Source organism: Mirounga angustirostris, unplaced genomic scaffold (assembly GCF_029215605.1).
Source record: "Mirounga angustirostris isolate CCGP_5_RB_7025 unplaced genomic scaffold, mMirAng1.0.hap1 SCAF_14, whole genome shotgun sequence".
Classification (NCBI taxonomy): domain Eukaryota; kingdom Metazoa; phylum Chordata; class Mammalia; order Carnivora; family Phocidae; genus Mirounga; species Mirounga angustirostris.
In genome coordinates, this window is record NW_026991722.1 from 63452068 (window position 1) to 63466459 (window position 14392).

General features: G+C 47.1%; 1 protein-coding gene and 1 pseudogene across 5 annotated transcripts in view; one reads left to right on the forward strand and one right to left on the reverse strand.

Moving 5' to 3' along the window:
- LOC123852796 (protein HIRA) overlaps positions 1-14392 on the reverse strand; it is an 89815-nt gene that overhangs the window by 5854 nt on the left and 69569 nt on the right. For 3 of the 5 annotated variants that reach the window (XM_045887114.3, XM_054510382.2, XM_045887115.2), the window contains 5 exons: positions 13370-13531; positions 12707-12765; positions 12185-12290; positions 10638-10760; positions 9986-10149 (listed from right to left, as the gene is read on the reverse strand). In XM_045887114.3, the coding sequence (XP_045743070.1) occupies positions 9986-10149; positions 10638-10760; positions 12185-12290; positions 12707-12765; positions 13370-13531 (614 nt within the window). Of the gene's footprint in view, positions 1-7760; positions 7850-9985; positions 10150-10637; positions 10761-12184; positions 12291-12706; positions 12766-13369; positions 13532-14392 lie in introns of all 5 variants that reach the window. The other 2 variants (XM_045887116.3, XM_064578012.1) reach the window with 1 other exon arrangement.
- Positions 2817-3363, forward strand: LOC135362604 (large ribosomal subunit protein uL22-like; annotated as a pseudogene).

Sequence of the window (14392 nt, forward strand, 5' to 3'; positions counted from 1 at the left end):
GGGCAAAGGGAGAGGGAGAGAGAGAGAATCTTAAGCAGGCTCCATGCTCGGTGTGGAGCTGGACATGGGACTTGATCTCCCAACTCTGAGATCACGACCTGAGCTGAAATCAAGAGTTGGATGCTTAATCGACTGAGCCACCCAGGCACCCCTATCAGTAATTACTTCAAATGTAAATGGATTAAACTCCCCAATAAAAAAAAAATGGGTAAAAAGAGTCAAACTATATGCTACCTACAAGGAACTTACTTTAGATCTAAGGACACACAGGTTGAATATGAAAGGATAGAAAAAGATAGTCCAAAATATAACAGAAGAGATGGTTATACTTGTATCATACCAAATAGATGTTATTTCAAAAACTGTTACAAGAAACAAAGAAGGTCATTGTATAATGATAAAAGGGTCAATTCACCAAAGATGATGTAACAATTATAAACATATACACCAAACATCAGAGCTCCTAAATATACGAAGAAGACAGTGAGTTGAAAGGAAAAATAATTCTAGAATAATTGTAGGAGACTTCAATATCCCATTTTCAATAATGGATAGAACAACCAGATAGAAGATCAATAAGGAACCAGAAGACCTGTAAAACAATATAGACCAAATTGTACCTTATGTACATATATAGAACATTCTACCTGACAACAGCAGAATATATTTTTCTCAAGTGCACATTTAACATTCTCCAGAAGAGACCACATGTTAGATCACAAAACAAATCTCAATAGGTTTAAAAAGACTGACATCATAAAAGTATCTTTTCCAATCACAATGGAATGAAACTAGAAATCAAAAGCTAAAGAAAAACTGGACAATCTGCAAATATGTGGGAATGAACACACTGTTAAGCAATGATTCAAAAAGAAATCTCAAGGGAAATTCGAGGATATCTTGAGACAAATGAAAATGAAAACAATATACCAAGCAATACAGGATCCAGCAAAAGCACTTGTTAGAAATTCATAGCTGTAAGAGTCTACAAAGAAAGACCTCAAAAGAATAAGATAACCTTCCATCCTTTGAAACTAGAAAAATAAAAGCAAGCTAAACCCAAATCAAACAGTAGCAAGAAAATCATACATATTTGAGTGACAGTAAAATGGAGAATAGAAAAATAGAGAAAATAATGAAACCAAAATGTACTATTTGAATAGATCATCAAAATTGATAAACTGTTAGCTAGATGAACTAAGAAAACAAGAGAAGACTAGAATGACAATCAGAAATGAAACAGGGACATTACAACTGATGCCACAAAAGTAAAAATTATAAATAAGGGAATATTATAAACAACTGTACACCAACAAATTGGACAACCTAGATAAAATGGACAAATTCCTAGAAACAAATAGCCTACCAAGACTGAATCATGAAGAAATATAAAATCTGAGTGGATCTATAACTAGTAAGGAGACTGAATCAGTAATCACAAACTTCCCAACAAAAAAGAGCCTATGAGGGGCGCCTGGGTGGCTCAGTTGGTTAAGCAACTGCCTTCGGCTCAGGTCATGATCCTGGAGTCCCGGGATTGAGTCCCGCATCGGGCTCCCTGCTCAGCAGGGAGTCTGCTTCTCCCTCTGACCTTCCTCCTTCTCATGCTCTCTGTCTCTCATTCTCTCTCTCTCAAATAAATAAATAAAATCTTTAAAAAAAAAAAAAAAAAAGAGCCTATGAGTGACCAAATGGCTTCACTGGTGAATTTCACCAAATATTTAAAGAAGAATTAATAACAATCTTCAATTGATACAAAAATTTTTTTGATCAAGTTCAACACTCGTTTATTACAAAAACACTCAGCAAACTAGTAATAGAAGTCAACTACCTCAATATAATACAGACCATATGTGAAAACATCACACTCAATGTTAACAGACTGAAAGCTTTTGGGGCGCCTGGGTGGCTCAGTCGGTTAAGCATCTGCCTTCGGCTCAGGTCATGATCCCAGGGTCCTGGGATCGAGCTCCACATCAGGCTCCCTGCTCGTCGGGTAGTCCGCCTCTCCCCTTCCCCCCTTGCCCCCCGCTCATGCTCATATCTCTCTCTCTCTCAAATAAATAAATTCTTTAAAAAAAAAAAAAAAGACTGAAAGCTTTTGCTCTAAGGTCAGGAGCAAGGCAAGTATGCCAGCTTTCACACTTCTACTCACCATAGTACTGGAAGTTCTAGCCAGAGCAATGAGGCAAGAAAAAGAAATAAAAGGCATCCAAATTGGAAAGGAAGAAGTAAACTTTGTTTGTAGACATCATCTTATATGTAGAAAACCCTAAAGACTCTACAAAAAACCTATCAGAATGAGTGAATTCAGCAAATTTGCAGAATAGGAAATCAATACACCAAAATCAGTTGCATTTTTATATACCAACAACAAACATTCTGAAAAGAAAACTAAGAAAACAGTTCCATTTACAATAGCTTCTGAAGAATAAAATACTTAGGAATAAACTTAACCAAGGAGGTTGAAAGACTAGTACACTGAAAACTACAAAATGTTGCTGAAAGAAATTAAAGAAGACACAAGTAAATGGAAAGACATCCCCTAGGGGTTCATGGATTGGAAGACTTAATATTGCTAAGATGTCAGTAACACCAAAAACAATCTATAGATTTAATTTACTCCCTATCAAAATCCTGGTGGTGTTTTTCTATAGAAATAGAATAATTCATCCTAAAATTCAAATGGAATCTCAAGGGACCCTGAATAGCCACAAGAATCTTGAAAAGAAGATGAAAGGTGGAGGCCTCACAGTTTCTGACTTCAAAACTTATTTCTGTTCTTCCCATTAAGTCGCCTGAGGTGACCTCTGAAAATGGTTCACTATTCACTTCCCCAGAAAGCCCAACAAAATCATGCAAATCAAGAGATTCAAAGCTTTGTGTTCACTTTATGAATGCATCAAAAGTTTGCATATCTGAAAAGCCACCATGTATCTGAAGGATGTCACTTTATAGAAGCATTGTGTGCCACTCTGTCGCTACAATGGTGGAGTTGGTAGGTGGGATCAGGCCAAACACTGGGGCTGGACACAGTGTCAGTGACCTGAACAGAGTGCTGCTGAATTTTTACTGCACATGCTTAAATGCAGAGTAACGCTGAACTTAAGGGTTTAGATATAGATTCTCTGGTCACTGAGCATACCCAGGTGAAAAAAACCCCCAAGATGTGGTGAGAACTTACAGAGTGCATGTTTGGATTAATCTGTACATGGGCTCTCCCTGCCACAGAGATGATCCTTACTGAAAAAGAGCAGATTGTTTCTAAACCGGAGGAGGATGTTGAAGAAAAAAGAAAAAGATATCCCAGAAGAAATGAAATTGAAGAAAATGAAGAGACAAGAACTTATGGCTTGGGGGTAAATTCTGCATAAAATAAATATAAGTAAAAAAACCCACAAAAAACAAAAAACAACCAAAAAACAACCCCCCCAAACTTATTTCAGAACTATTGTACCTTTTAATTTTTGAACTATGTGACTATATTACCAACCAAAATAAAATTTAAAATTAAAAAACTGAAAAATTTAATTAAAAAAAAAGAAGTAAACTGCTATAAACAAAGCAGAACATTCTGCCTGCCTGTGGCACCAGGGGCAAGCTCCAAGAGGATCCACCCTCTGAACTGAAGGCTGGTGCTAATACCAACTGCCACAAAGTACCACCTCCCACTCTGGGCTCTCAGTATGTCTCCCTACTGTTTAAGGCAGCAGCCGGGGACATAGCTCATCACCACACTTCTGGCCATTGGTCACAGGTCCTACCGTGAAGACTGGCAGAGGGAGGCTTCCAAAAGCAGGATCTGGCTGCAGAGACAGTGGCCAGCAAAGAGCTCAGGCACTTGAAGGATGGTTGCTTAGTGGCCCAACCCTTGGCTTCCTGTCTCCCTCCTGTGTAAACTGAGCCATGATCTTTGAGGGAAAGAAGCCTGGACCTTTGGTGTCTCCTGAAGCAAACTGGTAGCTCATATCACAAAGATTAATTTCCCAATATATAAAGTGTTCCTACGAACCAATAAGAAAGACACATGACAATGAAGTGTTTCAACAGTTAAAAAAAAAGGAAGTATAAGTGGCTCTTAAATATACTAAATGATGCTTCCTAATAAGCCTCTTGGGAGGACTGCTGAGTCAGCATTGCTGGTTGTAAGTCCATCTTCCATCTACTGCTCCATTTTCCCAGCCACCTTGAGGACCAGTTCCATTTGAATGATCAATTCTTACCATAAAAGTGATCATGAAGAAACTCAACAAGAGAGCAGAGTGTTCATATTCAAACTTGCCCTCAATATCTAGCAAAAAAGTTTTTTTTAAAAAAAGGAATAAATTCAGCATAGTGCTGAAGTCAGGAGGGAATGTGGCAGACATCAGGAGTTGGCTATGTCCACATCTGCTCTAAGACCTCTTCTCCTACATATGCTTTACTGCTCACTTCCCCAGACTCCCTTGCAATGAGGGTGCTCACGTGATTTGTTGGCTGCCTGTGAGGCACAGCCTAGCCTTTGCGAGAGCTTTTCTTTTTCTGGTAAGAATGGTAGATGTTGCTGGTACTGGTTTCCCCCTGTCCTCTTTCCTTGAACTTCGGATATGAAAGCTACCTTGTGACCATGAGGTGAAGGCCAGGAAAGTCACAGAGATATAGGGTGCCACCTACCTCCAGATGACTTATTTGGAAGAGAGGAAACAACAACAACAACAACAATTTCAGCCACCATTGGAAGTATCATTTACCTGCAGCTGAAAGCATTTGTCATAGATACCAGGGACCATGAGCAGACTACCTATGTTAGGCAGTTTACAGAAGGTGAAAAGCCGGTGGGACCACACTGATGGTACTCCTGGGAAGGGAGCCCCAGGCTCTTCTGGACAAAGCTCTAATGAGGTGTCGTGCTTGGAGCTGGCAAGAACAAGCAGCAGGAAGGAGTGGAAGAAAAGAGCACATGGCTAGTAACTGGTGGCCTGTTTGTGCCTCCTTCCATCTGCATCATATTGGCCTAGCATTCTCGCCTTCAGGTGGATACAGAAAACTGCTATGTAGAGCTCCAACTGACGTTATGGGCTAAGGCTCCCAGAGTGGCAGCTGGATCACAGAGCGAAGCTCTACAACCTGGCCAGGGGAGACGTTGGTCGGGCACATGCTGACCTATCTCCCACCCAAGAAGACGTCCTGTCAGGGTACCCTGGAAGTGACGTGTGCTAGGGAAATAGCTCTACTCTTACTGGTAATTCAGAACCACCCTTCCTGTTGAGGACATGGGACCAAGGTACACAAAGAGAAACAGACCTCAGAGAGCTAATGTGCTAGTGACCTAGGGTTGAGTTGGGATGTGGGGAAGGTAGAAATTCAGAGAGGGATGCCTTTGCCTTGGGAACATTTATTGATGAGAAAGAGGCTGAGCAAGCTTCTGTCAGACTTGAGGGCCTAGGGGGACCAAAGCAGGGGCCAAAATGAAAAGTGGGGATTCCTGGATTCCCTCCTTGTGCTGACACCCCAAAGGGATGTACCCTAGAATAAGGGTAAACTGGAAGTAAACCAGCCCCTGCACAAATGAGTGTCTGGCTTTGAGTCATGAGACAGCCCAGAAAACCTCAATCCCTGAACTGGGTTGAGGGCTCTGCAGTGCTGGTGCCTCCAGAACTGGCAACAGCAAACAAAAGTACTCTGTGAAAGAAGGTAACATCACCCGAGGCCTCAAACCATTTCTACAAATAATTTTCCAGACAACATGTCCAGCAGATAGTTAAAAATAATCAGACATGTAAGGAAATAAGATAATATAAATGAGAACTGGCAGAGACATTTATAGGCAAGAGAAACAGATCCACAGGGGCTCCCAATAGCAGAACTATAAGACTTACAACTTTAAAATAACTAAGCTTACTACGCTCAAGCAGATAAAAGACTAAATTGAAAATATGGGGGGAGAATTGAAACTATAAAAAATGATACAGCAGATTTTAAAAAGAGAGGACATTATATCTCTCTGATGATGGGGAAAATGGAAGGGAAGATATCACTGAAGAAGAGAACTAAGGAAAATCCACAGAATGAATGAAGGAAACCAACTTTGAGCTTTGTGAAACTTCAAAACAATGAGGGAGCCAAAAGAACTTACACAGCAATGGAAATCAGATTTGCAGCAGAGATTTTACAACAAAGTCTGCAGCGCCATACCTTCAAAGATGTTAAGGGGAATTGGACTTTGAAGTTACGATTCTAGTAACCAACCAGATTAAGATCTACTGCAACAAAATAAAAATCAAATAATTTACACACAGGCCAATCACACATCAAGGCCTGCAGAGCCTGTGAGGTCTGACCCTCCAACCTTTCTGACTGCAGCCCCTATCACCCTCTCACTGCTATTTTGCTTGGCTATTCCTTCCACACTGCAAGCCCTTCCACCTCAGGGCCTTTGGATTCGCTGTTCCCTCTGCCTGGATGTTCTTCCCCTAAATATCTGTGGGGCTTTGCCCCTCACCTTTTCTGGTCTCTGCTCAGTTAAGACTTCCGTGATTACTCAATATAAAATAGCATCCTGCCAGTAACCCTCTGGCCACTTTACGTTTGTTCACAGCACCCGCCCCCACCCAACACAATACATGTACTTGCTCCGCTGTTTAGAATCTGCCTCTCTGCACAAGAATGTAGACCTATGAAGGTGGGGCCTGTTGGCTTTGTTCCCTGCTCATTGTCCCGTGCCTGGCCAGAGCAGGTGCTCCATCAGTATTTGCTTAGTGACTGCATGAAGCGGGGGAGCTAACTTATATCCACAACCCCATCCCTCACCAACCTGCTTCTTTCAAGGCACTAGCAGGCATAGCGCAAGCCAAAAAATTTGGAGGTGACTATATGCATGTTCATTATTGTCCGTCTCTTAATCTATTCCATATCCACCCATCCACCCACCAAGTCTTGTTGGGTCTGCCTCTAAAATACAACTTGCATCTGTGTCCTTTCCCCTCTCAATGGCCATCACACCGATCCAAGTCACCTTCGTCTATTGCCAGGACTGCTGCGAAAACAAGCCCTGACTGCTTTCCTACGTCAGTTCACATCACCCCTGCTAACTGATCTCATGTCACAAACTCCTGCAAAAGCTCCAGCTCACAAGATCTCAATGATCTCCTTTCTGCTCATCTGTCTCACCTCCTCTCATACCACCCTCTCCTTTGCCTACTCTGCGGCAGCCACAGTGGCCTTCATTTCCCACACCCGGTTTGCATTCACTATCACCTCTACCAGGAGACTCCCAGGTCTTGACAGAGCTGGCGCATTCTTATCCCCGGGTTTCATCCTAAAAGACCCCTTCTGATATCTTCCCTGGCCACTTGTTCCCAGGCACCCTCGTCTGATTGCTCTGCTTATTTCTGGGCATAGTATAATCCATAGTCTGAAACTATCTTGTTAACTGATTGCTTCCTTGCTTCTGTGCCTTCCTACCAGACTGGGAGCTCCATGAAGGCAGGGAAGGATCTTTCACCTTCTCTACGGAACAAACCCACAGCCCCCAGCAGGCAACTCTCCTCAGCACAGGTGCTTGCGTGGCTGAGCAATCCCTGGGCCCCCGACGCCGAGGGCCCGGCTGCTGCCCAGCACTGCAGGGTTGGCATCTCATCCTCCCACTGACGCTGGGGCCCAAGGCGGTGTGGTCAAGAAGTCTAATGGGGAAGAATTTCAAAGCACTTCGGCTTATTTTTCATCTCCACTTTCACTTTTCAAGACAGAATTCTTGTGGCAAGAATGAAAGCAGCACCTACCACTACCGTTGACTCCCACTGGCTTCCAGTGGAGTAGTGAACCGGACCCAGTAAGTCCTTGCATATTTCTCGGAGTCGGTATTCAAACCCTAATTACGGAAAAAAAACAAAACAAAACAAAACAACAAAACAAAACAGAAATAGGAACACATTACAAAAAGAAATAAAAAATCAAGAATATGCTAAGTTGTTGCGTATATCAAACCAGATTGAACAAATGTTTATTTTATTGCCTGCTTTGTGCAAAATGCCTCTTGCCCGTCTCTCAGTTTGGGGCACTGTGATCCATAATGACAGACTCTCACTCACGAACCCACTCCCATGACAGCATATACAGCAGCCCCTCTGTGTGCTGGGCCCATGGGAAAAATGAGATGTGGCCAGCTCTGGGACAAACTCCCCAAGGTGATGGGAAAATGTAGGAATCGTGGAAGGAAGGGGAGTGGGCTAGTCAGATTTGTTTCAGAAAAGACGTGTTGGTAGTGAGAGGAGATCAGCAGGGTCAGGAGGCAGCCTTCAGGAGGTAAGAGATGGCAAGGGTATGAATTTAGGCTGAGGAGGTGGTGATGGAGTGAAGACAGGAGAAGCAGTCACAGGCCTGTCAACTCATGGGTTATGGCACAGCCACGTGGAGTGCCAGAAGTGCTGGTGGCAGAATCTGGGGGCCTGTCAGCACTGGCGGCAGCTGAAGCCACAGGGAATGATGAAATCACCCAAAGATAAGGATAGAGAATAAGAGGGTGATGCTGGAATCTGAGGAATTTTAGAAGTGAGAGGGGTCTCCCTTTACAATTTGAGTCCTTTTATGGTCGAGGAAGCAAGAGATAGAGTGGAGGTGACTTGTGTATGGACGCAGGAACAGACGTGTGGAAGATGAAAAAGAGAAGCAAGTGGTAGAAGTGATCCCACAAACTGGTGCAGGCCCCTGAGGAGGCAGCGACTTTGTGCAGGGCATCAGGCTGAGTCCTGATCAATACCCAGGATGAAGCAAATTAGAGGAGCCAGAGGAGAAGTCTCCCCAGAGGAATGGGGTATGAGGCCCAGATGTGACAGGAGCACCCCAGCAAAGGTATGGGCTTGGGAAGATTGAGTATTTAGAAGAGTCAGTGACCACACAGGCTGGGCAACCACGCAGAATGGGCAGGAAGAGGAAAATTAAACTCATGTTTGGAGTCTGCTGGGGAGGGGTGAGGGACTTCGAGTTGGTCAGCCATGTCTGTTGTCATCAGAGGTGTATACATACACACAGTTACGTCATCAGAGGCAATGTGATATGTTTGAGTTCTGGGAGTGACATTTGTAGGGGTTCAGCACGGTTTTCTCTCTTTTTTGTACTCTAAATTATAAACAAACTAGGCAGGGTGTTGTCAAAAGCAAAGCAGGAAGGCCATGAGAGGCTGTGGGGAAGGCTGTTCTGTGATGAGGCCTGGAGCTGTGTGGTAACACAGGGAGTTTTGGGAGGGCTGGTTCTCAAGCCACAACCCTGGAGGCTAAGCTCAGGGGGGAGGAAGGCTGGTAAGAAACAACCCCACACTTTAGCAAAGAGATGAAAGGCTATTTATTGGAGGTCGCCCTGAGAACAGGATGGCCACATCTTCCAACATACCTAGCTTTCTGCTGGCCGAAAGGGGATGAGAAAGTGGTGGGGGAGATACTGGGGAGGGGACAGAAGTGCTCACAGGGAAAGCTGGGCTGGAAGGCCATGGGGGAGGTGCTGGACAGGCTGGCCCTTCCAGGGCAGGAGGGGCTTAGAGGAAGAGAAATGCAGGCTCACTGGATGCTGCCGGAAGATGCCCTTCCCTGGGGTGACTGGCTGACCACTGCAGATCCAGGGTGTGAGGGAGGGCAGGAGGGTGAGCATCTCATCTGCTCCTCTGGAGCAAGTCTATCCGAGCATCCTGTGCCCCCACCTCCTCCCGCTGCCAATCCTCCTGGCCCTCAGAGCCTACCTGATTCAGGGCCTCAGAGCCTCTAATGGGCTGGATGCCTGCTGAGCTGCCTCGATTACAGCTCAGGCTAAGAGATGGGGGCTGAGGGCCGTCTGGTTAATGGGGGAGCTGGAGGCCAGGGCCTCTGGGGGTGAACATATGAGACTGGGAGGAAGAAGAGCGCAGAGAGCCCTAGACCACTGCACTCTGCCTTGATTCATGGGCTTTCAGGAGGGTCATGTTGGGAAAGAAACTGAGTCAGGCCCAAGAAGATGGAAGGGCCACCAGAAACCTCACCTTCGTTCACAAGGTACCGAGCGTAGAGGAGGAGCCAATGGCGGTACTCATGGCTGGACTGCAGGGTGAGTGCCGCCGCAACCTGATTCTCCAGGTAGGCCAGGGTGGTCTCCTGCTGCACTACATGAGGCACGGAGAAGAGCCGGGCTGCCTGTCTTCCTGAACTGCAGAGACCGGCAAAGCAAGCATCATGAGGCAGTGGGTACTACATGGGTCAGGAGGCTGCTACCGTGAGCCCCTGGGCACCAGTGAGGAGCCAGTAAAGGGGCAGGTGTCAGACTCCATGCTGGCTAACCTGTCCCCATGTCCCAGCCACAGGCCTCCTGGCAACTCTAGCACCCCTGTCCCACCCTGTACCTCCTATCTAGGCCCGAGGTGACAGGTCAGCAGCTCATTCCTCCCCACCCCAAATACTGCCCATGATCGTGTCCATGACTCGTAGCACCTCAGACCACTATCTGTGCCCTGAAGTGACAGGGCTTGTGACCTAGCACCCTGAGATATTACCCAATGTGGGCCCACAACCGTTGGCACCCTTGAGCCTGCTTGTGCTAAGCAGCAGCTAGGCATAGGGGGTGGGCAGTCAGAGAGCAGGCCGGTGGGACTGTGCTTGCATGACCCGGCCACCTCCCCCAGCAGTTAGGTCACCTACGTGGAGGCACGGCCCTGGACTATGGCTAAAGGTCCGGAGCACAGCATGGCGTCCTGGGGAGGCAGGCTGCTCCTGAAGTCCGCACACTGGGCCAGGGAGTCCTGCTTGTCAGAAACCAGGTTCCTGGGGAGGCAACAGCAGGAGCAGAGGTCAGGAAAACCAGGAGGTCCACCAGAAAGGCTGGTGGTGAGGCCACCAAGGAGCAGGCACCACATGACCTTCAGCCAGAGTGCCAGCTGAGGCTGTCACTGCATTCTCTCCACAGGGCCCTCAGGGACAGGTTTCATAACAAGGCAAAATCAATGATGGTGAAGGTCATCAACAGGGCTCTCGCTGGGACCACTTGAGCTCCATGGTCTCAGAAGTTGAGCACAGGGGCCTGCGTATGAAGTGTGCATAGGATGCCCACTTGCCCAGGGCCCACATGGCCCGGCCTTTGGAAGCTTCCAGGAATGCCAGGCTCTAGCCTTCCCGAGCTTCTGTAGCATCCCAAGCAGTCAGCTCTTCACCTTCTCTGGACCTTTCACATCTTTGTTGAAAACATTCTAGCCACACTTTAAAAATAGGTGCCTTTGTAAAACACTAAGCCAACATTCCCCTTCTTAGACAACCAGCCTGTTTCCATTATTACAGTAATCACATATAATATACAAGTTTGCAACTTGGAAGAGCTGGGAATAGGTAAACTTTTGTTTTTGTTTTGTTTTTTTAAGATTTTATTTTTAAGTAATCTCTACACCCAGCATGGGGCTTGAACTTACAACTGTGAGATCAAGAGTTGCATGCTTTCATGACTGAGCCAGCCAGGTGCAGCGCCCTTCCTCCGCCCCTCACCCCCCGCTTTTTTTTTTTTTAAACTCAAGAAAGAAATCTCAATGGGAGGATAAACTTGTGCCTGGCAACTCTTTAACAGAAGAGGGCTGGAAGGCAGCTGGTTTGGGTATGAAGGACCAAAGGTGCAGGCAGAAGAAAAGAATTTCTGACTGGCTGGTACACAATGTACACACTTTACACATCTGGATTAAAGTCTTGGAGGAATAGAGATTTTACAAATACAGAAAAAGCCTCCAAACTCCAAAATGGGCTGAGGAAAGACACAGACCACAACACATGATAAGTGACTGTCCAACCTCACTAATTCACAAAGTCAGCCAGAAGTGCTACCTAGCTCCTGCTAAGCTACAAAAATTGAGGAATGGTGGTGAAGTTGTTGTGAAGCCAACTCACCTATGCTGACAATGGCTAAGGAGGCGAGGCTGGAAATGTGTATCGACAACCATAAGAATCTTCAAATGCCTGTTCCAAACAAAGTGACCCAGAAAACGATGTAGAAGGAAAGCACCCCTGCCCACAGGGACCGTGGGGCCTGTACTGGCGGGTTTGAGCTCTTGCTCTCCTCTAGTGGACAGAGACCAGCAGGGCTGCCACCACAGCATCCACTCCAGGGCTTGACTGTCAGAAGCTGGGCCAGGCAGGCCTGACTGCTTTCGTTCCAGCTCAGATGGACACTCTCCCAGAAGGGCAGGGCCAGGAGCTGGCTTACTTACCATGTAGAAAGCGAGGGATTAAAGCAGTATGCCTTCCCATCAGACAGGTTCATCACTGGGATTCCATGCTGTGTCAGCAAGATCTGTGACACTGTCATGTCACTTCCTGGGGAGACAACACAAGAACGGGTCCTGGGTGCATTCTGAACAGCAGGTGCCTGCATATGCACCTAAGGAGAAATGCAAACCACAGCTCCCACAGTCCCAGCAACAGGTATCTTAACACTGACGTGTAACTAGGCAGTCACTGCTCTAATCTGCGCATGCTGGTCTCACTGTCATCCACAAGCTGTTTGTCACCTCTTAGGGACCCATTCAAATATGCCCCTGGAGAGAACGCATCTCCCTACCATGTAACGACATCCCCTACAACATAACGACATCCCCTACAACACGAAATGCTTCGGGCTGGGCCCAGAGCTTGGTTCTCCATCTAGGCTGAACAGGATGCTTTCATGTTAGGAACCCAAGCTGTCCTGCCCCCACCCCAGGGAACAAGGGGTGGTCTGCTGCTGAGGTTACCTGCCAAGATGGAGTGTAGAGATTCTTCTTTCACCACAACCACCTGTCTGTGAACATCCCTAGGAGGGAGACAGGGAACAGCTTACTCTGCAGCTGGGGTAAAAGCACCAGAATGTGCCTCGGTGATCAGACCCCACTCCATGGTCCCTGGTACACACCCAGCCCTTGCTTCCAGGATGGGGGCTCTGCGCTGGAAAGGGCTTCCACTCCCCATGTGTCACTACGCTACCTCTGCACAAGTCTATGGGAGAGGGCCTAGGCAACAGAGCTGTGGGGCCTGCCACCAACACCATGCCAACTCTGGGAGAAGTGTGGCCATGCTCTGGTAGCCGAGATCCCTTTTCTGGACCCTGGCACATGCAATTAGGCATTGTGTGATCTGTCATGAGCTTTGCTGCTATCAGGATGGCAGCAGGGGCAGGCAGCCTGCGCCACTTCCACTGCACACTCTCCCTCCCTCAACGCAGGGTGGCTATCACAAGCAATGCGTGACTGACTGCTCAGGCCTCCTTAGGCGTTAAGATGCCCAGGCCAGCAGGGCCCAAGGACATGTCTGCCGAGTGGCCCCCTTTCCTGCCTTCCCTATCCCTGAAGTGAGAGGGGACCTGCACAACCCCATCCCATCCTGCTTGGAGCCTGCCCCACCCCGGGCCTGCCTCTCACCAGACAGACAACGTGGCTGCAGCAGTGAGCGCCATGACGTAGGAGCCTGTGCAGTGCAAAGTGGAGATTGGGGACGGCAGGAGGATGGGAGGGAGGAGGCGGCGACCACAGGCGGAGAACACGGACAGCATCCTCTTTTCACAGGCAACACATACCACGTCACTGAAAAGGCACAGAGGGGACAGGCGTCATGATCATCGGGAGCTGTGGCAGAGGCAGCAGCCCTGAAATGCAGAGCCTTCCCTCTGTCTGTGCCTGCCCCGTGCCTGCTACGAGGGCTTGCCCAAGGACCGGGGCAGCAGGGCTGATGCAGCCTAGCCTAAATGAGACCTCTGATTAAAGAGAATGTGTTCTCTTTCCCTTCAGGGGCAGCTTGAGCTTTTCTGAGCTCACACTAATGCTGATCCAGGGGGAGCCCACAGCAACACCCAGCACACAGGCCTATTTGTCCTTTGTGGGCGCCTGGGATCAGGAAGCTCAGTTTGCTCATCTTGGCAGAGAATGAAAAGGACGTACAGAATGATGGTTCCTTCTAGGTGCAACACCATGCACTCACTCAGGGCCCATGGGTCTAGTCAAAGTGATTGTATCTAAGCCAATTATCTTTGTAAAATCCTTTTAAGAGTATCAAATACATGGACCTGACTGAAGGTCCTACGCCTCAACAGGCACCTGAGGAAAATGCTGGTCCTCTTTCCAGATCAAGCACATATAAAAACAGCTCTAGGGGATCATGGCTGAAAGTCCATGGGAAGACACTGGGGGACTAACCACTGAATTAAGGTGTCCTCTCAAAGTGCAGAATATGGACAGGGCTAGGCTGGGGACTCACAGGACAATCAGAAATCCATCCTGACTTCCCCAGATGGGGGTCCAGAGAAACAATGATCCCATGTCAGAGAGCCAGACAGAGCTCAGCCTGGAACCTGAGACTTTAGGAATCTGGCCAAATAAGGGAATCAGAACATCTGGGTGGAAATCCTGCCTTGGTTGACCCTCTAAGACAGTTTTCCCACCTGTAAC